This window comes from Aulonocara sp. 'chitande type north' Nkhata Bay, linkage group LG19, assembly GCF_057382095.1.
Source record: "Aulonocara sp. 'chitande type north' Nkhata Bay isolate Kocher_YH1m ecotype deep benthic linkage group LG19, A_spYH_male_GT1.1, whole genome shotgun sequence".
Classification (NCBI taxonomy): domain Eukaryota; kingdom Metazoa; phylum Chordata; class Actinopteri; order Cichliformes; family Cichlidae; genus Aulonocara; species Aulonocara sp. 'chitande type north' Nkhata Bay.
Window position 1 is genome coordinate 19,443,154 of NC_141362.1, and position 25,119 is coordinate 19,468,272.

General features: G+C 38.8%; 1 protein-coding gene across 9 annotated transcripts in view; it reads left to right on the plus strand.

The window, feature by feature from the left end:
* The first annotated feature begins 7,363 nt into the window (after positions 1-7,363).
* The window catches only part of smoc1 (SPARC related modular calcium binding 1), a 58,128-nt gene continuing 40,372 nt past the window's right edge, over positions 7,364-25,119 (plus strand). For all 9 annotated transcript variants that reach the window (XM_086275063.1, XM_086275067.1, XM_086275062.1 and 6 more), the window contains exon 1: positions 7,364-7,753. In XM_086275063.1, the coding sequence (XP_086131189.1) occupies positions 7,652-7,753 (102 nt within the window). In that variant the 5' untranslated portion in view covers positions 7,364-7,651. The remainder of the gene's footprint in view (positions 7,754-25,119) is intronic.

The window sequence follows — 25,119 nt, forward strand, 5'->3', positions numbered from 1 at the left end:
ACTCTTTTAGGCTTTTAGTTGAATAGGATACTAATGCATCAGGTAACCCCCCCTGCTTGACACTACCACTACAGTTACATTTTGCTATTGCTTGTACCTTTTGTACTACTACTTTCACTTCCTATGAAAGTCATTTTTATACTAATACTGATGATATAACATTAACATTATTTCTTACTGTACTACAACTGGCATCAGTAGTAACACAACTATTGTTCTCACAGATCTAGTACAAATAGTCGAAGTTGAAAAAGATTAGTATTTCTCTCTGTGAGTCTGATGGATTTGATCACCACATGCAACCCCACTAATAAATGCAGTTGATTAATTGAAAGCCCTCTTCTGCATATAGACTGGTCTGGTTTGGTCCAGAGCTTCAGGATTAGATAACTCTGGGTGAAAAAAGCTCTGATGATGACCCACTAAACTCCTGACCCATTGTGGGGAACAGTGCGAGTTTAATTGGCCCCACCCGCAAGCTGTATCGGGAGGACAGCGGGTAACAAGTGACAACAAGGAACGTGCTGGCTGGCTTGTTAACTGGGGGCATGGGGTCTGCGAGGGGAGCCAAAGGAGAGCGGTGCATGGTGTGCTTGCTGCACAGTTCACTGGTGCAGGGTTATGCTCTGCAGAAATTTTGTGTTTGTGTTTTTGTTTTTGGTAGGGCATGCTCCCAACCACCAAAGCTGAACTGGGGGGTTCATCGAGAGGTGAGCTGCTTGGTGCAGTCATGGAGACCAGTACACAGCCCATGTAGTGGTGAGAACCCAGCATTCCACCACATCATGTAGGATCCGACCTGGAGATGCCAAAATCCTTATTCTAGATACATTTTTAAGTATTTTGCAACCAATAAAGTTATAGACCACCAGATCTTTAATGTGGTATACCATAAATACTATGAAACAACCAACATATTGAATATTTCAAAGATTTTCCTTAATATATCCTGATTGGGAAAGTGATTCTGTATCAGCTCTTCTGCTTTTGAGGATCTATTGAAAGACAGATCCTCAAAAGCATCTGTTCGATTTAGGAACTCAGTTATAAAAACACAGGTGAGCCAGTATCTGTGCCGTTACGAGGATCTACGTCCCGTTCAAGCCACTTAAGGAAGGCTATTTTTACACAGAGCCAATAGATAAATCCAGCCAGGAAATTATAGCGAAAGAGGAACTGAGAGATTACGCACTTTTGGCTACATGACTCTGACAGTCAGCAGCCTCAGCTGAAATGAATTCACCCATTTCATTTCCCTTCAAAGGCAGATCAGATTTTCAGCTGGACATGTGTGCAGAACTTTGACAAGTATGGATAGAGACATGGCAAACTCTTTTACCGACCTGGAAATAAAAAGGCCTCGGTACATTTCCATCTCTCCAGAGAGCTTCTGATTTTCCACATTATTATATTTTACTACTATTGTAGTGCATCGAGCCAGGAGCTTACTGTACCCGTGTTTGCTAAGGGTTGAACACAAGGAGTGAGTGTGTACAGCTGTCTAGACAAGTGCAGTGAACCAAACTTAAGCTTTCTTGGATGCATTTTATATTTTAATATGTTTCCTATTCAAAAACAGCAAACATAATTAATAAGAAACATATTAGATCTGACAAACTTGCAGTATTTTTCTTAAACTCGTTAGAAAAAAATCTTATTTTTTAATTGTTACTTCACGCATAAGCTTCCTCTAATATTTAAAAGGCTTTAGAGAATTTTAGAATTCAAATCCTAAACGAAACATTTTTTATTGCTTGATGCCAACAAAGTAACATGTGGACATAATTTTTTAATTTTTAGGATACATATTATTACACTGATTACTGTAGTGGTTTCCAACCTAGCAGCATGGGAGCTCATATTAGGTTTTCAGAAGATGAACAGGAAGGGTCACAATGACGACCACAATAATGAAGCACAGTGAATGCTGGTTATTCTGTCATGATTGCCTATTTTCCAGTTTTCCTGTAAAACACCAGATAGTTTTCCAGTTAGAAATGATTCATATTAGAGCATGACTGATATATTCATCTGCCAATACTGGTCATCCACCCACCTCTACTTTTCTGGGTCAGCAGTCTAAGCAGAGATGCCCTGACCTCCCTCTCTCCTGCAACCTTCTCTAGCTCTGGGGTTCACCAAGGTGTTCCCAAGAGACATAATCATTCCAGAGTGTTCAGAGTCTGCCGTGAAGGAGCTCATTCCCAACCAAGAGTGGGCACTGCTTTTTTCTGACTGAGAGACAGAGAGACAGGGTCTCAGATTTGGAATCGCTAATTCTGATAGATGCAAAGAGCTCCAGTCCAAGCTGGAGATCATAGCTTGATGAAGCCAGAATCACATCATTGAATAAATATATACTTATTCTAACACTTATACATATTTTTTCCTTTTCTTCTTCTTCTTTAAAAAAATCACTTCACATAGTTTTGCAGCAGAGCAGTTCAGACTGAGCTGTTTCACTATCAATAAAAGCACAAGATAAAAATAAAAAATCCCTCTTAAAGTGATTACAACCAGACTGTTGCAGTCGGTGATCAAACACTACAGGTTGCTGTGTTGATGTTCATTTTGAGAACTATGTTAATTTTGAGTAGACGATTATAAAGGATCATTATTAAATAACACAATCAAAGAGTAGATTAGGTTGCTGCTTATGCAATAATAGATCAGTAACAAAACCATATACATCAATCGCATAGCTTTTTTTCAGTATTCCTCTGCCTTCTCGTCTCTGCTCAACATATCAACCAAGGCCACACAATACCACAGCACCCTGTCTGACTGAGCAGCATTTGCACCAGCATTTAAATTCCAATTTTCCTTTGGAGGGCTTTACCTCTCCACTAACTTGCATGAAACTTGCTCTTGTAAATTTTTGTGTCTCACTGACAGACAAACAAAGAAAATACAAGGAACAAGAAATATCATAACAGCAAAATAAAATGCAAGATTGATTACTTGGATTTTGGGAAACTTAGTGCTGCGCAAGCACTCAAATATGTGTGCGTGCATGTGTGCGTGCGTGTACAGTACTACATGCCTGCTGGAACTCACTGGCCCTGCGAATATTGAGACCTTTCATTGCCCCCAGTTCACATTTCCAGCCTTGGTTTGCCAACAGAAAGGGCCACATTTTCTAGACCGCTTTAACTCCCGCTTCTAGCCCTTTGCTATATTCAGCCACCAACCCCCTCTCTCCCTGTTGTCTATTCTGTGGGATGGTACAGGGGTCTCATGCGGGTGTGGAACAGTCCCCCTCCTTAGTGGAAGGGGAAAAGGTCCCAGAGACATAGCTGTTAATTCAATCAGGAGAGTGGTATGCTCAATTAGGCATCCATAAGGGCCTGGATGGGTCCGGGGGCCCTGCAGAGGGCAAGCAGCCCAGTCCCCAGGAGGTATTAATTGTGGATGACAGTGTGTAAACAGTGGGGTGAATAGACAGCGCAGGTGCGGGACACCCCATTCCAGACTCAATAGGCCTTTTCACACCCGTGGCTCTCTGTTGCCACTTTCTCTTTCACTCTCTCACTGCATAAAAATCCCTCACATCTCTGATTAATGTCATAGATAATTTGGCTTTGTGGGCTTATTTATTTGTTGCTATGCTTTTCCATCACCAGACATGCTTCTACATCACTGTCAGTGTGTGTATGTTTGTGTGCAAGTGTGTACTTGAAGAGGGTAATAAGAAATGCTGGCCAGCCAAGGGCTATACCCTCCTCCTTGTTTTCAGGAGCTAGTGAAAATTGCGGCCAGTACATGTAAAATATATGGAATTTATGAAATGAAATCCAGATGACACTTTAAAAAGAGAAGGCTTTGTATCTGACCTTCGATTTTCCCCTTCAGCACACAAGCCGCCCGCTCCTCTCTGTCTTTCATTCAGTGCTTCAACTGTATTCTGCCTTTTGAAGTGCAATCACACACTCATCAAACAGATGCACTGCCTGAAAAAGTATTCAGACACTACATGTGGGTGTAAAAGTAGCAGAAATAAAAGTAATAGAACTACAACTGCAAGCACAGAATACTAATCTTGAAGTATGCCTCCTTTTTTTAACATTTTAATAAATCTGAAATAACTGGTTTATTTTTACTGATACAGTGAAATACAAGCAAAGCTTTTCTAAAGCTGATTGCAGTGGAGGTACTATTAAAGCAATTGCTTTAATAGTACAAATAATAAACAAAGTCAAATAATATTCTCCAATGTAAAAAAAAACAACTGTATCGGTATGGAGGTGTGTGGGAAGTGAAGTAAACCTTCTGAGACCCCATGTCCTCACAGAGGAACGTAGGAGATACTAAAAATGAATGCCAAACAAGTAGTGAAGCAACATGGGAGTTGCAAATACTTTAATAATTTGAATAAGTTCAGCACTTGAAGAACCTCAGGGATGAAAAAAATCCTAAACCCAGAGACAGATTCGGTATATGGTTGCTGTATTGTTGGGTGACTGGTCGATAATTACAGTAGGCCTTTTTGGATTATCCTAAATTACTGGTAAATCAACTAATAATCAGCTTTTTATTGTTGTACAGGTGAGGGTGAAATATCGCTACAATAAACAAAAGGAGGAACTTTTTAAACACTGGAATAAAAGTCACAAATAGGTTTTCATGGATTTCGTTATTAGAAGAACAATGAGAATCTACTGAAACACACGACAAATGCAAATGCTGATTTTATTTAGACAAAAATGTAGTTATTTAGCATTAAACTGGAAAAATGAACGACAAGTAGCAGTTTTTGCCTCTCTTCAACTTGTTTTCCTCTCAGCATTTATCATACTACATCTGAACTGCATGTGCACCTAAACTGTACTTTTAGGCAACGTGACATCATTGCGGTACATCTGTGCTAAACCTGCTCCTCTCCCGAGGCCGTCAGATCTCTGGGTGGCCTCAGTGATGCTCTGTCTGTTTCTGTGTCTGCACACACCCGCTAATTTTTGGCCGTATGTAGTTGGTGTAAGCCGGTGGGGGGACCGGCGGCTGGGGCGTCTTTGGAAGGGCCACTGCAGTAATTGGGATGTACATTTTCTTTCAGCATGCCCATTCATTCCTGCTTTTGTTTTTGTTGTCAGAGGTTTTCTTTTATGTTCGGCCAAATGACAACAGAATTAAAGTGTCAAGCCATGCTTTCACTACAACGGCTTTGCAGCCCTGAAAACTTTGTCTTCATTGTTCAGGGTGGCGGGTTGAAGTGAGAGGGAAGAGCAGATATAAACTGATCTCGTTAACATTCCAAGAGACACTCCCGTTGACCCTCTCTGCTCCTCATCCTCACCTCCCACAGCATTACTCCACTCACACAAGGACATGAGTGGACCGGCTGGCACAGAGCGGGAGGGGTAGTTGGGTTAAGTCTCTGTGGTGGGAAACAACTTGGAATGAGGCGCATCCCTTCTCTCACAGCTCTGATAATGATACTACACGGACGCTTTGCTGAGTTTCTATGGTGGTCCGATAAGCAAGAATTCAGATAATTCACTATCTTGAGACCACTTAGGCCTCGGTTTTTCTCCCTTTTGTACAACTGCCCCATCCATTTTTATCTCTCCCATTTGGAGTGACCCTCCTCTGGCATCTTTTCTGCAAACAGTGCTTTACAGAAACTGGCCAGAGCACAGAGGAATAATTAATGCTGACCCTAATTGTGCCAATTCCAGAAGCTCAATAGCTCTAATTACAAGGCTCTTCTCTGAGGCACTCAAAAAGCCGCTGAACTGTCAAAACCAACAATTAAAAAATATCTATAGGGACAAAGAGCGAGAGAAGGGGATTTGGGGTGGGGGTGGGGTTACCCGTTCCAGTAAAGGGTGACGGGACACCTGCACTAAACACTGCTTCTCTCTTCTTAATGGGCCTCACAATTTATTGAAAGGAAAAGATGGAGAAATGGACAGCACGGAGGCGAGGAAGATGTGAGAGCCAGAAATTGAGAGGTTGCAGGCCGATTACAGTGTGGAAGCATGTTTTGTGAATGCACTAAGTGTGCTTTCCTGCTCAGGTTGGTGGAAAAGTACTGAGAATATTTATGGTTGTCAAAGCAACAATACTGCGATATTAAAGTGCTTCATAACAACCTTAAACCTTCCACTTAAGTGTTAAATGTGAAAAACCCAAACGTATATATAAGTGACAAAAGGGTTGCAACAATGCAGAAATGTTGTCCCCACATTCATGTTGTGGTGCACAGCAAACCACTAATACAATATTAGAATTAATACATTCATTTCTGATTGTGGTAGAAGGTTGAAGCAGAGCTAGGTTAAACCTATACAGCATCACATATTATATGCATTATATCAGTCTGGAAAGTAGTAGTAGTAAATCTTTTCTATAGAGCAGAAAATAAAAAGGATCAAAAGGCACTTAGTTTTTAAGAAGTAAGAAGTTATTTTCTTTTGCACTGCAGTTTAACACACATTGATTACTTCTTTGTTTTCATAGATTATTGTTTGTTATTTATCAAAATACTGATAACCCTATATTTTCTTCTGAATTTGAGTCTTACTGTAAATTAGTAAATTGCATTTTTAACATTGTGAGTATTTGCAAATACATATGGTGTTAATATACATTAACTACTGAGGTTTTTGCAGATTATCATATAAGATGAAGAAATTCCAATGCTAGCCAAACGGCTCTAAGGTCAGCCAGTTTATTTTGAAAAAAAATCCCCCAAACCAAATAGGTTCTCTACCAGAAAAAAACCCCCATTTATTCTATGAAATGTGTTACATTATGACCATGTAATTGGGGATAAAGTGACACAAACAGTTGTTTTTTGCTCTATCAAACAACGAATCGTCTGCCAACTAAAACCCACAACGACTCACACACACACACACACACACACACACACACACACACACACACACACACACACACACACACACACACACACACACACAAATCTACAAACACAGACTGCCCCCCTGCAGTGCTTGTGACAGCTATTGACTTTACTCAATAGATGTTTTCCATTGTAACCCAAGTACGCAGGCTAAATGTCACGGCAGCAGGATACTAGGCTATTATAGAGCATTATATGTCTCAGAATGGGGATGAGAACCTAAAATTTGACCTCACAATTGCTCGGCCATTGTCTCTGCTCTCAAAGACTCATGATAATACACTGAGTGTTCCTGCAGCTGCTGCCTCTCCTGGTCCTATCTCCTAACTGACCGGAGCAGGTCTTTCTCCTCCGCGAACAGTTAATCTTGGGGTGAGGTGGGCGTGGCTTTCCCGCCACCGGCCGCTGCTATTGGGTCCTCCGAGTGCCAGCTAGAAACGACTGCTCCCTCCTTTGCTTTTAAATGAAGGTGCAATGGATACAGGCGCGACTCAACCTGTGGAAGCCGCGATGAACAGCTGATCCTCCCGCAGTGGATAAAACCAATCACAATGGTGACGGCCAAGTCCTGATTCCCGATCATACGCGTGGCACTATGTGAATAGTTATTGGAGGAGTAGACACAGGAGAATTATTAACCGGAAATTAGGGTTAAGGAGTCTTTTTGGGGCGTACTAATATATATTTTTTTCGGTTTGGACCTGTCGATCATCAGTATTACAGACGGACACGCTGTGCGCTCAGACTACCTGCCGCTCTTCGCTCTGCGCTCACCGACGCTCAATTATGTTATTATCAAGTTTCCTCATTTTTACCGTCTCCTACTTTATGGCGCCTCTGTTCCTCTGTTACCTGCCTCAAGTGTCGGCACAGAAGCCTGGGTCACGGGTGAGTACATCCCTGTGGGTCTGGTGCCTCACACTTTCATGGAAGTAGCAGTTTGAAACACGATACTTGCATTAATTACGAAAGTAAAAGTGTGTCAAACTGATTAGATTCTACTTAAAATAGAACGAATGGGATAAGTTACAGACTGCTGGTAAACCTGAAATATGCCGAGATATTTCTTTAATGCGCCTTTAGTAGATAAGATGTAACAGTTGATTCAAGATTTTTTTTTTTAAACTTATGCTGAGTGGGTAAATTAGATGACTTTAAATCAAATGAGAAATTTGGCTTTTGGTGTTAAAGTTTCATCTGATTCACTGTTTAGAGAAGAACACTCCAAACCCAATCTCCATCTGGGCTTGTAAAGCTTAATCCCACCAATTTGCTGGTTTTACACTTTGAGTTTGGCCAAACCTAACTTGTAAAACATGAAATCGATGATAACTTACTGAGCTTACTCAACTTTTCCTTGGGCACAGCATCCCGGCTCCTGGACCTCTCCTTTTGCAGGAACAGATTTTTGTCACTGCCATGTCTCTCCATCGCTCTTTTTTTTTCTTTTTTCTATCTTCAGTCTCTCACACACACTGCTTTGCTTGTTCAAGGTTCTTATTTCGCCCTGTCCAGGCACAGGGGGAAATAAGTGATGCGAAGTGAAGGGGAACACCATTGTTTCAGTGCACAGATGCACTGTAATATTTGTGGTCAGAGGCGAGGGGCTGACTCACAGGGGGTGAATATGTAATACTCTCACATACTGGAACTATTTCACAATATCTTTGAACCCCCCCACCCACCCCACCCATCCTCCATACACAGTGTGCTGTGGTCAAGATTGTTCTCTGGAAAGAGCCACAGTGAATTTTGCTTAATCACTTCTTTGTTGCTCCTTTTATAACTGTTTTCCTACTGTTCAAATAATGAGAGGATCAAGGTGGAGTGTGTGGCTTTCCTACAGTATAACTGGACGCAGTACTTGTTACTTTGCATATTTTGGGGCCTGATTCAGGTGGCACCTCCTTATATAGCTACATCACTTACACGTGCTAGGGTGTTTAGAAAATCAAAACAAAGATGAGTTTTGAAATTACGATGGCTGATACTCTGAGCTGCCCTTTTATCATGAAGTTCTTCCTATTGTAACTTTAGCTGAAAGATTTTGTGTACCTTGCCAGGCTGTGAAAGTCTATCAGTCTCAACTTTGGTAAACAGTTTCAAAACCACATTGAATAAACTCCAAAATACAGGGTGGCCAGTGTGAAAATGTGGTTTCTTGGTCCTCTGAAATTTGATTCTTTAGAGACAAAAGCTTTTCATAAAAACAGGGATAACACTGAAAATCTGAGCATCTCCATCAGCTTTATCCCATCAAATTAAACTCCCTCTGCATCCCACTTCATCCTCCTTCTGGCATGGATTAGGCCCCAAGGAGCAACAGTCAGCCTGCTGAAACCCCCACTCACTCCACAGTGATTACTTCTAACATTTCTCACAGCTGCTGTAATACTATAATTCACACCACCCACTTTCCACATTGATATCAGAAGTGAACGGCTGAGCTAATTTCCCTGCATAGACCTGCTCCTTTCTCATTTCTCTTGAGGTTCCATGATGCAATAGCACAACAATCCTCAAGACTGAGGAACACGAGTAATTGAGAGACTAAAAAGCCTTTTTTCAATTTTGCAGTTCCTGCTGTCTGTGCAATTTGGAAGACCAACAGCTTCTTTATTCTTGTATGAGTCCTTCAATAGTTTAACAGTGAGTTGGTGGATAAACCGTTGGATGCTAAGGATGTGTGATGATCAGTTGTAATTAATTAGTGCAACATTGTTTATTCTACCAAATTTAAGCACAAACTATCTGAATTATTTAGATGAAAAAAAAACTGATAATGGACTTAAAAACAGCTTCTTATGAACGATGCTGCCTTTATAGAGAGACAGGATTAAGGTTCATAATAAGTTAGCCTTTTTTATGAGTGCAACAAGATATTTCATGTTTTTTAAAACCGTAAAACCAGGAATGATGAGTCTCGTGGTCTGCAGGGATCATTTCCTAAAACGTTTAAACTAAGAAATCAGTTTTCCCAGTGGGAGGAAATGCTTAGCTTTTATAGAAGCTTAGCTATGCAGCTTTAATCCATCTTATCAAATCAACCTGTTAGTCTCAGATTGCCCATAGGGTTGGGATGCTATGGGCAGTCTGCTTGCATAATTCGGTGACAGCATCAGTGAAGACTCTTAAAACTAAAACAAACACACAGGCCTAAGCAGCAAAGCTGCATACCTTCAGCTTGGGAAAGCAGAGCTCTGGTTCAAAAGCAGGAAAGTCTTTTTATTAGTGTGAGGTAGATCACAGCAAACATGCAGGTGTGAGTGTGGTGATGCGTGCAGCGTATGGGTGCAGGTGCCTGTGTGGTGAGCCGTGGAGTCTTAATTATGCTTACAGTGTACAAAGGAATGGAGGTCAAGAACGGGCCTGTTTTAAGTGAAAGAAAAATTAAACATGAAAATAGAAGTGACTATACTTAAGTGCAGTATTTACTTAAAAATTGGCCAGTGTTTATGCTATATTTAATTTTTTTCCAATTCAGTTGAATTAAGTTTGGAAAAAAATGAAGTTCACATCTGTTATCTGGAGGACATTAAAAAGAATATGGGGAAATTGAAGAGATTGGAAACTCCATCTGAGGCAGATTTAGCAAAAGCTGGTCCATGAGAGACGTTATTACTGAATGGTTCATATTTATAAATATAAGTTTTTATCAGTTAACAGCAGTTTAACTTTTTCTTTAACTATCTGGCTTTAAATCTTATAATCTTTTTTTTTTTTTATAAATTTTATTTTCAGTCACAGCAGCATGTTAACAACAAAACATTGAACATACAGTAGTTTGCTGTTCAGTATTTACAATACCCCAAAAGATAACAGAAATAGAGAAGGAAAAAACAAACAAACAAACCAAAGAAACCCCTACAAAACAACAAAAAATAAATGTGTCTTGAGGTATCACCCCAAAGATAGCCGTTAGAGCAGAAGGATCATATTTAACGTTATACATCTCTGACAGAGTGTTAAATATAGACACCCAATAGGTATGAAGATTGGGGCATGTCCAAAAGGTATGAAGGAGCAAACCTGTTTCTGCTTTACATCTGTTACACAGAGGGTCAGCTTAAACTGCTTCAGGAGCTGCGTGAATGAGGCAAAAATCCCATCTACAAAAAGGTCTTTGATATTTCTAAGGCCATTACTTTCCCATATTTTAAAGGCAGAGTCCATCATGGAGGGTGGGAACATATGATTTGAGCAGATAGGTGCTTTAATTGACATTAAGTGTAACCCCAACCTTTTCCTACATTGCACCCAGATTCTGAGCGAGTCATACAACAAAGGGTTACGTTTATAGGTGTATAGTTCTAATGGGAGAGCTGAACTCAACAAAGCTCTCTGTAGTAACATTACTCATCCAGTACAGCATATTACGAATATTTGCTGCCCAATAATAAGACTGAAAGTTTGGCAAGGCTAATCCACCCATTGGCCTAGTCCTCTGCATGAAATCTTTACGAATTCGTGGACTTTTGCCATTCCAAATTAAATCTTATAATCTTAATCATAAAGAGAATATAGTCACGCATTTGGACCTTTTTTCATCTACAAGAACCAACCTAATGAAATAAAAATCTAAACACATTAAGACAATAAGTGAAGCTCACAAGAGACCATTTTACAAAAACAGATTCAAAATTGGATCCTATATTTCCTATAATGCAATTGCTAATATGATTACTCTCCCTTCTTGGGGAAAATTCACTTAGTTTTCAGCATTTTTGAGTTTGTAGTTCAAATCCAGATATTTAGTCAGATGAAGTCCCTGGGATAAAACGAGACAAGAACTTTGTGGTTAGGCTGAGCAGCCCATACCAAGTAAACTGGTCGAGAGCCCATTTTTTGTTTCACTACTTTAACAAACAAGATATTTTGTTATATATACACGACAAAGTTGTCAGCAAGAAGTTTGATACCAGCAGAATCAGACAAAGATGAAGAAAGGCAACAAATGCAATTCTGTCATTATTCAGGACAGCTGAGAAGTCACTCGCTTTATCAAACCCGGCAGGTCTGATAAAGAGGTAAAAATGAGGTGAATGCAGAATAGCCAATATGATAAGACCCGAGGCAAACAAACCATGTAAGCCTTATTAAGAAAGTACTTTTATGGGTCAAGCAATGAGGGAAATGTTGTCAAAAAGCAAACTTAACTATCCAACTGTATTATGGCCCATTTGTAATCTTTATGCCTTTTCATCAGTAAAATGCATTCACACCATTCTCAAAGTGAAAGTGAAAACAGAATTGTGGATTCATTGAATTTAATATATACACAACTTAAATATTTACAGGATTAAAAGAAGTTTATTTAGTTCTGCTTTTATTCTCTTAGAGTATAATAAATCTGTGCATAGTAACAATGAAAATTTGAATTTAATTGTCCCAAAATGTCAAAGGGAATAACAGAAAATTGCCTGAAGAAGTTGTCAATAGTAAATAAACATTGTGATAATTAGAACTGAAGAGACAACATCTGCATAACAAAGGCTATGAGTGGCAGATGGAGAAGCGAGAGAGATCAAGGCCAGAGTGTGAGGACTGTTCCTTAACCATAATGAACCACTGAGATGCATATGAAGAAGAGCTGTTGACCATAATCATGCAGATGTGCAGTGCACATTTCCTCATTTAGTCTTTATGAGGGGAAAAAAAGATTCCTGGCAAAGTGATAAGGTCATAGTTTGGTTTCACCGTCGTCTGTGAGGAGAAGTCATGAAGTACAAACCTTTTAGATTAACTTTGTACTGACTGTTCAACAGCAGTTTCTGATTAGGCAGCTAAAGGAAGAATCCCAGCACACAGTCATTGATGACGAAGCTTGTGGTTTGAGGTTCTTTTGTCGTATCGTAAAGTACATTTGCATGGTTATGCTAGTGTTAATCAAGGGTTAGAGGGGATCTAGGAGGTGGGGGAACCCTAGTGGTGGAAGAAAAATAACTCACCTTAAAATAAATGATTGCGTATTCTTTGTTGGCTCTGAGGTTTAAGGCTTGTGTGGATTTACTTAATCTGCAGTCTATTAACAAATGCTACAAGGGGTATCATACCATCAAAGTTACTCTCCAGCCTGGAGCAATAAAAGTGGAATTTGGCAAATGATACTTAAGAGCATCATCTTAAATTCAAATTGATGCCTGCTACCCTTTACCTAACCTACCAGTGAGTATGGAGACGTCAATCTACCTTGCACCAGGCCAAATCAGTCCCTTTTCTGTAAACTGTAGTTGTTTGAACTCTTCAGTATTCTTGCACAGCAGCCATGCTACACTACAAGGACAACAGTACTTGAACAGATTTCTTATTCTTTAAAGTCAGGAGTTTTCAGTCCCATTGTCACAGGAGTATAAAATCAAGCACCTAACCATCTCTAACAAATCAGTTTATGACTTTCAACCAACTTTAAGTGATATTTTTACAAATATCTCTTAACCACAGCAACTCAGTCATGAACAGTGTTGGTCAAGTTACTTGAAAAAAGTAATCAGTAATTAATTACTGATTACTTCCCCCAAAAAGTAATCCTGTTACTTTACTGATTAAAAGTAATTAATCACGTAGTTACTTAGTTACTTTTTAAAAACACGATTTACAACCTGAATATGTGATAAAGCGATAGATCTTTCAGCCCAATTCTACTTGCATAATCCATCATACAAAATGTAATCAAATGGAAAAGTCTTAAAAATATAAAATAAAAAAATAAAATAAAACTTGTTTTATTAGTTTTAATCTTTTAACTTTATGCATCAAACAAAAATTTTATTATATGCAACATTCTCTGACTGGAAGAAATTTGTTTAACATTTAAACCTATTTTCTGCACATTCCAGCACATAAAATAAAATATTTTTTGTGTTTACACTCAGTCTTTCAAATAGATGCAAGTAAAACACAGTAGAAAATAAATGGAATCAAAGACTCAGCGGTCCTGTTGCTCTATTTTCACCTGTAAAGCAGGAGGAGGGTAGGCGGAGGTTTTCCCTGTTGCAGGTGTGCCGCAGCGGTCAGTTGAAGAATCCGCGAGCTTCTCTGTGAATTTCCCATTACGTCATTGCGCACTCGGTACTTGCTTGGAAGTTTAGGGGTTTTTTTGCTGTAAAAATTAGTTTTCTTCCCACACACAACGGACACTAATGTTTTTGTCACTTTTTATGGAATCAAACTCAAAGGTCAGTACTTCCAGGCTTTAAACGCTGCACGCTCATACTCTCTCCCCACTCGATATATTATCCATTGTTGATCTGCACACAGTTGTTGTCACGAATGTCGCACTCGCTTACGTCACTGTCATGAGACATTCTCGCAAAAAAAAAAAATCACGGTTTTAGTAACGCAGTAACGCAGCGTTTCTACGGGAAAATAACGGTAATCTAATTACCGTTTTTGCAATTGTAATCCCTTACTTTACTCGTTACTTGAAAAAAGTAATCGGATTACAGTACAAGTAAACAACTTACAAGTAAACAACTTACAAGTAACGCGTTACTGCCCATCTCTGGTCATGAAGAGTCAGATCATGTGAAGTTACAGATGGCAGTCACCGAGTGCTGAGGTGCATAGCAAGTAAAAGTCGCCAGCCTTCTACTGACTCAACCTCCAAACCTCCTCAATTAATTAATTAACATCAGCACACAGACTGTGTGCTGGCAGGTTCATGGCATGAGTAGCTCCTATTGGTGTAAGGTGTAGGTGGCCAGGTACTTTTGTTCACATATGATATTTTAGTGAAACAACAAACAACACCATCCATCCATCCATTCACTTCCGCTTATCCTTTTCAGGGTCGCGGGGGGCGCTGGAGCCTATCCCAGCTGTCATAGGGCCAGGTACACCCTGGACAGGTCGCCAGTCTGTCGTAGGGCCAAACAAACAACACCATAAAGACATATATGAATACTCCAAATTGCTGTATATATGTATACCATACTTTATTAATGACAGATATTTTAAAATATTGTTGTAGTTAAGGTTCAATTATTTTTATGCAAGAATGACTTAGCCATAGTTCGCTGCAAAACATTACAATGTAGCGATTAGAGGTGGAAAATTATGGTAGAATCATTTTCTCTAATATTAAAAAATAAATAAATAAATGGCCTTATCTAACTGTCATGAAAAAAATATTTCAGGAAAATAAAAAATAAAACAGCAGGGAAACGGTGGTGCAGTGGTTAGCCTCACAACAAGAAGGTCCTGCATTCAATTCCACCATCAGTTCAGGGTTTTTCTGTGTGGAGTTTGCATGATCTCACCATGTCTGCACAGTACTCCGACTTCCTCCCACTGTCCAAAGACATACAGTTAGTGGGATTGAGTTAATTGGTAATTCTAAATTGCCCATAGGTGTGAGTGTGAATACCTGTTCTTCTCTATGTGTTAGCTCTGCGACAGATTGGCGACCCGTCCAGGGTGTACCCTGCCTCTTGCCCAAAGACAGCTGGGATGGCTGTCTTAGCAGAAGAGAATGAATGGATGGATATTGCGGCAGAATATAATTATTTTTCTGGTGACATCAATGATCTTATCTAGTCACTTGAAGATTAAGCAAAAAAAATATATTTAATTTATGTTAGAAACATACGTACATAAGAATGACCTTGGGTAACACCATTCACGAATCCCACATGATTAAAATGATCCATTACAAATGGTTTAACAAACTTTTATGGAAACCTCTGATTCTGACACTCATAAGCCAAGATCTCATGTGACTGCACACCTAGGCTCCATCTGACGCTAATAGATTGCTTTAATAGTGACTCAACAAGTGACCAATAAAATTGCTTTCATATGTCAATTCCCTCTCATGCCTGCATGATCATCAGATACATTTCATGCTCAATTTCATGGCGTTCTAATCAGTATAATGAAAAGCAGCCTTAAGTCTGTTCCAAGAATCAGGCCAGTGTGCTCCACTCACGGATCGCTGCTACTTAATTCAACCTTGCTTTTCTTTTGCAGATCCTTGTGATCATTTTGGTTTGCATTTATGCAATCTATCCCACTATGGGAACTTACTCTATGTAAATTTGGCCTTATAGTGACACAAACAGACTCTTGTTTGAGAGGACTACTGCTTGTTGAAAGAGTTATGGCTCTCTGTAATCCTTTTGATTATCAGGATGGCAGAAACACTTCCTCTTCCCTATCAAACTGGTTCAGCAGATTAGCTTCTGCTCTGCCTCATATTTAAGTTTCCTTTGATTTAAGTGAGTGTGTGGTCTCAGCGTTAGTGTGCAATGGCGACATGGAACCTATTGTAATGGGTGACGGGCACACACACACATACACACGCTTCCTGGGAACAGCAGAGACAGCTGACTGTTCTTTAGCCAGGATGTAGCATTAGTGACAAACAAGGAATGTTGTTAATCAGATTTAGAGCCATTTCCGAAAAGGAAGAACATGTTCCCCCTCCTCCTCCTTACTTATACTTTGATTTAGATTTCTTCATACCACTTCAAAAGAAAAAATAAGGATGTTTTCAACATTCATTAATCACGTGTTTATGTCCTGGCCATCATCAAGGGGAAATCTGATTTCAGGATGGTGTGGTCGTTAACTCTTTATTTACTGGATAAACTAGATTTTCATATTAATAGATTAACAACAGTAATCAGAACGCAGTTGCTCATGATGAATGAATCAGGACTATTTTTCCATTTATAACACATGTTAACAGTAAAGTCGCAGGTTTTCTTTGTTTTGGTTCTTAGGCGGAGGCAGAAACTTCATCTGCCTGCAAAGGTTATTGGATTCAGTGTTTGTATTTAAGTTGCTTTCAGTCTTTACCTCATTGCTCTGCAGCTTTTCTACAAGAAAATTTTCCAAAACTAAAGGAAACAAAGGGGGAGGTGCTACAGTTTAAAGGGGAACAATTATGATTAATTTGAACTCCATATTTTTTTATTCTTGGACTCTCCAGAATAACTTTTGTTTTAGTTCTTTTCCAGTTGGGTTTCATTTAGGAAACCAGTTGGTGATTCTTGGCAACTATGTGTATGTAACCAGCAGCAATTACTTTGAAAAAGTAATTAATTATAGTTACTAGTTACTTCTTCAAAAAAGTAACTGAGTTAGTAACTGAGTTACAAGATTCTAAAAGTAAGTAATTACTTGAAAAGTAACTATTGCGTTACTTTAAAAAAAAAAGTTTAACCATGGGGTCCAGGGTATAATTGGCCATTTTTAACTACTTTTGATTTATTTGACCTCTACATTTCACATTTAAAAACTATTTATTTGCCTTGTTTGGTATCATCCTTTTCAGCACAACCTCACGTGTCAGAATTTACAGTCATGTTTTCATTTTGACATACTGTATTAACACAATTGATCTAAAATCAGACAAAAAACATAAAATCCGAGTAGAAAAAGTTATATTTTTTACTGTAACAACCACAAACATGTTTATTGAATCATATTTCATAACTTTAAATGCAAATAAAAATTGTCAATTTTAAAATCATACGCACAAGTTTTGCAAACAACAAAGTTATTTGCAGCCATTTACCTTTTACCCTTTTTTTTTTTAACCATTTCAAACTATTTACAGAACAATCAGCTGTTCTGCATTCAATAAGATGCCACACAAATTATTTGTGCCACTCCAGAAAAGGTGTATCACTCCTTTTTCTACCTGGAGACAGCAGTCACATCATTGTTCTGACACACAACACAAAACTATCCACAACACTACACAATAATTACACAAGACAACACATTAACTACACACTCCAAACACACTAAACGTGACAAATCTCTCACATGTCAAAACTCCCTCTCTCTCTTTTTCTGCTCTCTTTCTCTCACCGTCACTCCTCAAACTTCCCCCTCTTCCTAAACAGCCAAAAGTCATATTGCCATATCATTTTTGATTGGTCAACATGGTGCACTTTTACACCAACACGAAAGGGCTGTTTCTTGTTTTTTGGGTTTTTTTGGTCATAAGCAGAGAGTGCTTGCTAGCTCTGTCCTTAGACAGTAAACGTGACGAAACTATTGAGGAAAAACGCCGCATATATATTGTTTATCATGACTCTGGTTTTACATGGCCTATCAGGACAATTTAAAAACTGGTATATATCACCTTGTTGCTTTGTCATCTTAAAGTGGTCATGTCATTGGCTTACCACGACTATTTTATTCTTCCTCAGTCAAACAGCAGCAGTCATGCGATTGTTTTGCCCCCTTAGCTCCAGGTGTTGTGCCAAAAAGTGATCGTCGGGCAGAAAGTGATTGCTGTCCGCGGGAGCGCGCGCAGCTGCTTAAAGCTGTAGCGCCCAGATTACTTACAGCTACTTCCATGCAACTGATATAAGATGTGGTAAGCTAAAGACAGCTTCAACCGTCTGTTTGTTGAAAAATAGTAAAGCAACCGCACCGAATTTTCTTGTCACTAACAGTAATGGCATTGTAACGATAGAAATAGTAATTAGTTAGATTACTTGCTACTGAAAAAAGTAACGCCGTTACTTGTAACGCCATTATTCCCATCACTGGTAACCGGTTGGCGAGTGGTTGCTGAAGGTCGCAAAGAAGGTGCAAAACCCACTTTGTGATTACTTTGGTCACCACAGTAGCCTTTTATTTGAATGGAAGATGCCCACCTGTATGCAAACACTTGCAAAGGAATAGTCAAGCAGTAATAAAACTTAAAGTTAAGTGTATCAAACTTAAGTGTGATAGAAAACCAGGAACTGAGCACGTTCACCTTCAGTCATCAATGTCTGCTAACAACCAAATATAAGGAGGTTTTCTGTGCTACTACGTTCACTTTGCAACTTCTAGCAACTGTTGCCAGCTCGTCAAGGAATACACATTTTTCACTAGTGACAGGTGGTTGCCAGATTGTCGCTGTAGGCCTGTGTGAAGGGTGGCTTTACCTTTAAGGAAACTTGCTTCAGATTGACTACTCTGGATGTATGTGGGTTATGTCCACTCTTATTGACATCATACAGTTTTATCAGCAGAAAAAATAAATTCAGGTGTTTTAACCTCCTAGGACCTGGTGTCCACGTATGGGGACATCACATTTTGTGTTGGCTAGACCACAATACTAAATTTTGCTCTTTTAAATGGCTTTCAAATGAGCCATATTGATCAAAGTGGCACAATTGTTGTTTCTCATTTTGTTTTTGTACCCAGGAAAAATGCTGCTGTGTTCAGACACCAAATAAAGAGTTATGTACATCATTACTCAATTGTAAATACCAAATAAAATAGCAAAGAGAAATTAAAAATGCATGCCATGAAAGAGTTCGGGTCTTAGGAGGTTAACCACAAGGAAACGTTACTGACCCCATTGTATGAAACTCTGGCCTTGCTGAATATGAAGATCCACTACAATAACAGGGCATATAATAGTTCATGCCCAGTCATTTCTTCCTGCTGTGGATGGCTCACAACCTTATGCCTCCTGTGTGAAAATTGTCCACCTTCTTTAAAAGCTTCCACACCAAAAAAGTGGGAAAGAAAATTTAAAATGCTAAAATTGTGTCTCGAGCCTTTTTATTTAGTCAGCTGGTTCTCCTTTCTCAATACAGAGTTAAGTTAAAAAGAATGATGTAGCTTTTAATACATTCCTTTTTTTTCTACACTTTTTTTTTAAACACTGTGTGTTAATTCAAACAGCATGACAGATGGCATTCACTTTATAGATTTCCTGAAAACTAAATGCTAATTATCGGACAAAAGTGATTACCTCTGCCCGTTAAAAGCCCACAACCGTACACAATTAGCTCTGTCTTTGGTGGACAACTTTCATTGGCTTGTTACCTCTGTGGTTGGCTCACTTTCATCCTCCTTTTCCTCCATTTGACTAATCCACTTATTTCCCAGTGAGGGAATGCCAAAACACCTGATGATTAATGACACAGGGATGCATTAGATAGCCATGCATGTATGTCTTTATATATGCGTTGGTGTTGTATTGTTTGTTGTTGTTGTTGTTATGCCCGGAGGCTATAATGAGCCCATCACACGTTAGCGTGAAGCTGGCACACAGATCTCCCTCTCGCTGTTTTGCGCTCACACACGTGCACCGAAGCGGACCAGGCTGTAATGAATCCATCTGTGCACGCAAAAGCCTTTTCTGTAGAAGCAGTGATGTCATTCATGTTAAGGTGCATGGTGCTGTTAGTTAATCTGATTTAAACATCTCTTATGCTATCAGGGTAAGAGCTGAGGTCATCCCTTGTTTAAAAAAAGAGGCCGTGGGCTTTTCCAAGTAAAGAGTTTGGATTATTGACTACTGTGTGTTTCAATCAGAGAAAAAGAATCAGTGAAGCTGGCGAAATTTGGACCACTGTGCTGTATAATTGCAACCATATTGGAGCCTGTATTTGTATTATGCTGGCTCAAGTTCTACACAGACTAAACAGCCAAACATCCAAAATATGCTTTCTGTGCATGATTGCAACATATTTATGTTCGCAAGTATTAATAACCAAGGCAGCTTTGACAGCGACATAACCAGCGTATCACCTTCTGTTCTGTGATGGAGTAAATGGCTCTCCAAAAACAGCTCTGGAAAATATCATCTCTAATTAACATCAGGAAATTTTCTGGAAAACACATAAGAAAGCTTATGTCAATGATGCCTAATCACAGTGAAATGTCTTTAAAAATGTCAGCACTACAAATTTTCTGCAGACCGTTGGCAGTAAAAATTTCAAAGCACGCACGAGTATTAAATGTCTTCAATGGACCGGTATGCTATATTTCTCAGTTTGAACAGTAACACCATTACAGGCAGTGACTTCCAAGTGTAACATCGGGCTCAAGTACAACGTCTTGCTTACTGGAACGCCTGGCTGCAGGTTTGAAACTTTATCTCTCTTGGCAGCTCATGAAGGGTGTTAAACAAATACAAAAAAGCTGAATTTTTATGCAATCTTCCACATAAACACCACAAGTCATTGTTTCAGTAGGTATTAAAAATATACCACAGCTGATAATGATGAACCAAGCAGCCATACCAGTAAGTTCGCTAGTTAAACATTAGCTCCTCAAGTCATGCAGAAGTCGGTTTTCAAAGATAAACTATTTCGTTTAGATTTTTAACCTCTTTTCCTTTAAAAACAAGCACTCAGCTTTTTGTTGTTGTTTGTTGAACTTGAATAGTTTAATTTTTTTTTTAAAATAATGTGAACATATTCTGCTTTGACTGCCTTCATATCTTATCTTACTAGATGTTGTCTATTGTTTTTTTTTCCTTTTACTGAAGTGGAACCACATGATAAGCACATATTTAGAAAGATAATGACCCTGCAAAAATAAATTATTCTGTCACCGAATAAAATCCCAAAAACTGGACTGAAAAATAATCTCTCTAATTAATATCAGGAAATATATAAAGACATATAAACATGTATTTATGAATGAAAATCTGTGCAAATTAACACATATTTAGGAAATAGTGTATTTAAAAACAACTTTGTCATGCAAGAAATAATTCTCTTAATGTAAGTAATTAGATGGGAAGTTTCATGGTGCTATCTATGAGTTAATATTTTCCTCTGAGAGGGTTTGCAATACTTGGGAGATAGTACTGTGAAAAACAACAAAAACAAAAAAGTCTTGTCCTCAGGTCACTAATCAGTGCAGCTTGGTCTGATAAGTTACAAAAAGATGAAACAATACGAGAAACAATATGTAGAGAAAGAAGTGAAGTTTAAGATCTGTGAAACTTCCTGTCCAGCTGCTTCCAGCCATAACACCACAAATTTCTGGATGCAACTGTTGAAAGCTGGGTTATATTTGGGTAATGCAGGCGCCAGTTTATGACAAGGAAGACAAACCCAAGGAATTAAAAAGACAACATCTCTGTTTCTTTTTAGATCTTTTGTTTTTTAAACTGTTCACTTTGAGTCCAAAGATTTTGGTGGTGCACTCACTAAGGCACATACCATAACTGAGAATAAAAGCTATAAATAAAATACAGTAAGCACGCAGCTCATGTTGTGCTGTGCAGCTTTTACTTCATTTACGTCATCCCAGCTCTGATAAATCTGGGAAATAAATCAGCTAAGTTGCTGTTCAACAAAACTTCAGCAAGTCTGTTCCCCATTAAAGTATTACCTGATAAAGGTGAAAACGGGATCAACCGTTTATTTTGTGTTAACGCTTTTTTAATACTCCTAATCTGTCCAAAGAAATTAGTTCTACTAAATTAAAAACACTTATTGTCGATGTGATCTGCATATTAACTACCACCTTGGTTCTGTCTCACATAGCCAACTTTTTACTCTTTATAAAAATGATCATTTTCTAATCATATTTTTCTTCTTTTTCCATTGCGGCGGGTTGGAGTGGAACAGACTAGCTGCCAGTGATGGTAAAAAAGACCATTTTGCTAATGCTGTAATGGTTGCACAATGGGGGTTGCATTTCACTTATTTTACGAGTGGTGGAGAGAGCACTCGGGGATCTGTGTTATTCTGACTTCGATGCGTGTGTGAGCTTGTGTACTTCTGTGTGTTGGCGGAATGTGGCTTGTTAAATGTGAGAATGTCAATGCTCATTGTTTCCCGGTCAAGATATCAGTACCAAACCATCGTGTAACTCCCCTGGTGTTTTACCTCCAGCTAATCTTTCACCTCATCTCTTTGGTGGTCCATCAGGAAAAGCAGGATCTCGCATCTTCATAGTGTAACGAGATTTATAAAATATGCATTTCTTTTAGTTCTACTGTTTGGACATTAAAGAAAGTGCCTCTGAGTGGTTGTTAAAGTTACGTTATTTCACTCCATTATGTTGTTTGGGAATGTGGCTCTATAAATCCTTTAGTGTTGCCTGTTACACTATAATGTTTAGGTAATTAAGATTTATGTAATTAATGTTACTTTGACTTATGCTTGTTCCTTAACAGCTCCAGTTATATGTTAGCCTGTTTAATGTAGATGTGTTTGTTTGGCTGTGATTATGGAGTGTCAGCCATTACGGGCCTAACAGTTGGGGCTGTTTCTCCTCAGGAGATAATGCCAGGTCCTGTCAGCCTGGTTTATACTGTATCAGCTGATCACTGTCACATAGTCCTGGGTCAGGGAGTGACTGAAAATAACTCTAAATGTTTGTTTTTTAACTTCTTCAGGCTGTGTGATGGGTGGGGTTTATCACTTCAGGTCAGCTCAGATAATAGTCAGTAAGCCAGAGAGTAAAGGAAAGATTAAGAAGGCAGAAATTTTGTCTAGTGCTAAAGTAAAGAAGTAAGTAACATTAACTGCTTTTTTCGCAGTATTTAAATGTGGAGCACATTCACATTGTTTATAGTGAGACAAATGTGGAGGAATCAAAATCAGAGCCGCTGCAGAGTGTCCTTAAGACGCAGTTTGAGATGTTACTGTGAAAGAAAGCAGAGTATTCAGATTAGATTGGAAAGAGTTTAGCATGCTACAGACTACTTGATCTTCTTTTCAAAGGGTTTGACTCATCATTCTCTGTTAAGCTAGATATTTTTCAGGTGGTTGTTTTAATTTGCAGTAGTGCAGAAATGAGCTGAACCTCATTTCTTTATATTTTGTTTCCAAGGAGCCAGACACTTTTGGACATTGGCTGCTTTTTCAGCCAGTCCAGTCCATTTTCAGAGGAATGTATTTTGAGTTTGTTAAGCCACTTACAAACTGACCTGTGAATCATTCAAGCATAAAAAAGGCACAGATTTTATGGTGTGAACCAGTGTCAGCGTGACTATGATCCCAAACACACTGACAGTGCAGTAAAAGTATACCTTGGAACAGTTGAAGTGAAGGATTGACTTTTCCAGGGCCCAGAACTCAACTTCTTGACAGAATGTAAGAAAAGGTAGCCAGCATTCAAAGAAGAGTTTTGAAATGTCCTTCAAAAAGCCTGAAGAACTATTCCTGAACACTGTGTAAAAGGAAATGAGGCTTGTTAGAGTTGTTCAATGTCTGTTTTTATACACATTTATTGAAACAGTTTGCACGTTTCAGTAAACCTTTGCACCTATTTCTGATTTTCCTAGCAAAAAAAATAAATAAATAAATATATATATATATATAAAAATAAGGGTTGGGTCAAGATTTTGTTTTGCACAGCCCTCTTGAACATTTCTTTACCAAATATAGTTATGCGTTTCAGGGTTCTGTGAAACAGTAATTAATATTAATTACTTATCAAAAGGATTTCATCAGTAACGAGTCAGCTGCTGGCTGAGGCTTCGTGGCGCAGAGACAAGAGAGTGGTATCAATCATTTCAAGTCACTCTGACAAGTTAACTGATGATGTTTCCTTTGAGTCCCAGTGTTTGCAGGCCTGTTCTGGTGCATCCAGTAGATGCTTGATCAGATCGGTATGCGGGGAGTTTTTAAAGTTAGTGAATGTCTGGACTAATGGTTTCCGAGCAGGACTTTACACTGCATCGGGACCATTACCTGTCAGCTATTTAAATGTTTGGCCTGATCGGTGCTGTTACATACCTTATGTTAACTTTCCAGGAATATATTTCACAAACTACTTAACAGGTTACTGTGAAGACACCGCTGTGATGCAGATAAAGCTCTAAGAGAGAAAGAACACATCACAACATTGCTCTCTGTGATGTGCTTTTAGTTTATCTTAGAATTTCAAGAGTACTACTTGAAACATACAGAACAATAACTCACACTTGATAAATTTATATGCTGTCACATTGAAAGCTAAACAATGGGTAAAATGTTCCAGTGACTGCTTGAGTAATGCTTTCCTACCCTTTTAAAGTACTTTATTAAAAAAAATCTTCCATTTATTAAAAGTACTCTCAACTATAAATTGGGAAACTTTTCATGATCTCCTTGAGTGTCTGTTTCACCTTTACCAGAGGCGAGTGTTTGGGTGGGACGGTATGAGTAAGAACTGTGGGAGACATGGTAGAAGTGTTTATTTCCACCTACCAGACAATGCTGTCCCAATGCTTTATTATGACAGTGGAGGTAGAGTAAGTTTGTGAGTCAGTGAAGCGGAGGACAGGTCAGTCTGTGGGCAGAGGCCGGACTCTTTGGCTCATAACCTGGAGAAGAAGTCGGATAGAGCTAAATCACTTTTTTAAAATGGTTTGTTTTGGATGGTGATGTACCAGTTTAACAGTTCACCACACAGACAAACTGCTTTCCATCCACAGTCGTTTGGCTCAGGCTAGTTGACTATTTTTAATCATTTCTCCTGTGGAAGAAACAAGTAACTGCTCTCTCCTCTGCTAATGCTTAAAAAGAAAGTTGACATGGTTGCTCTCTACCTGGATAATGAATAAT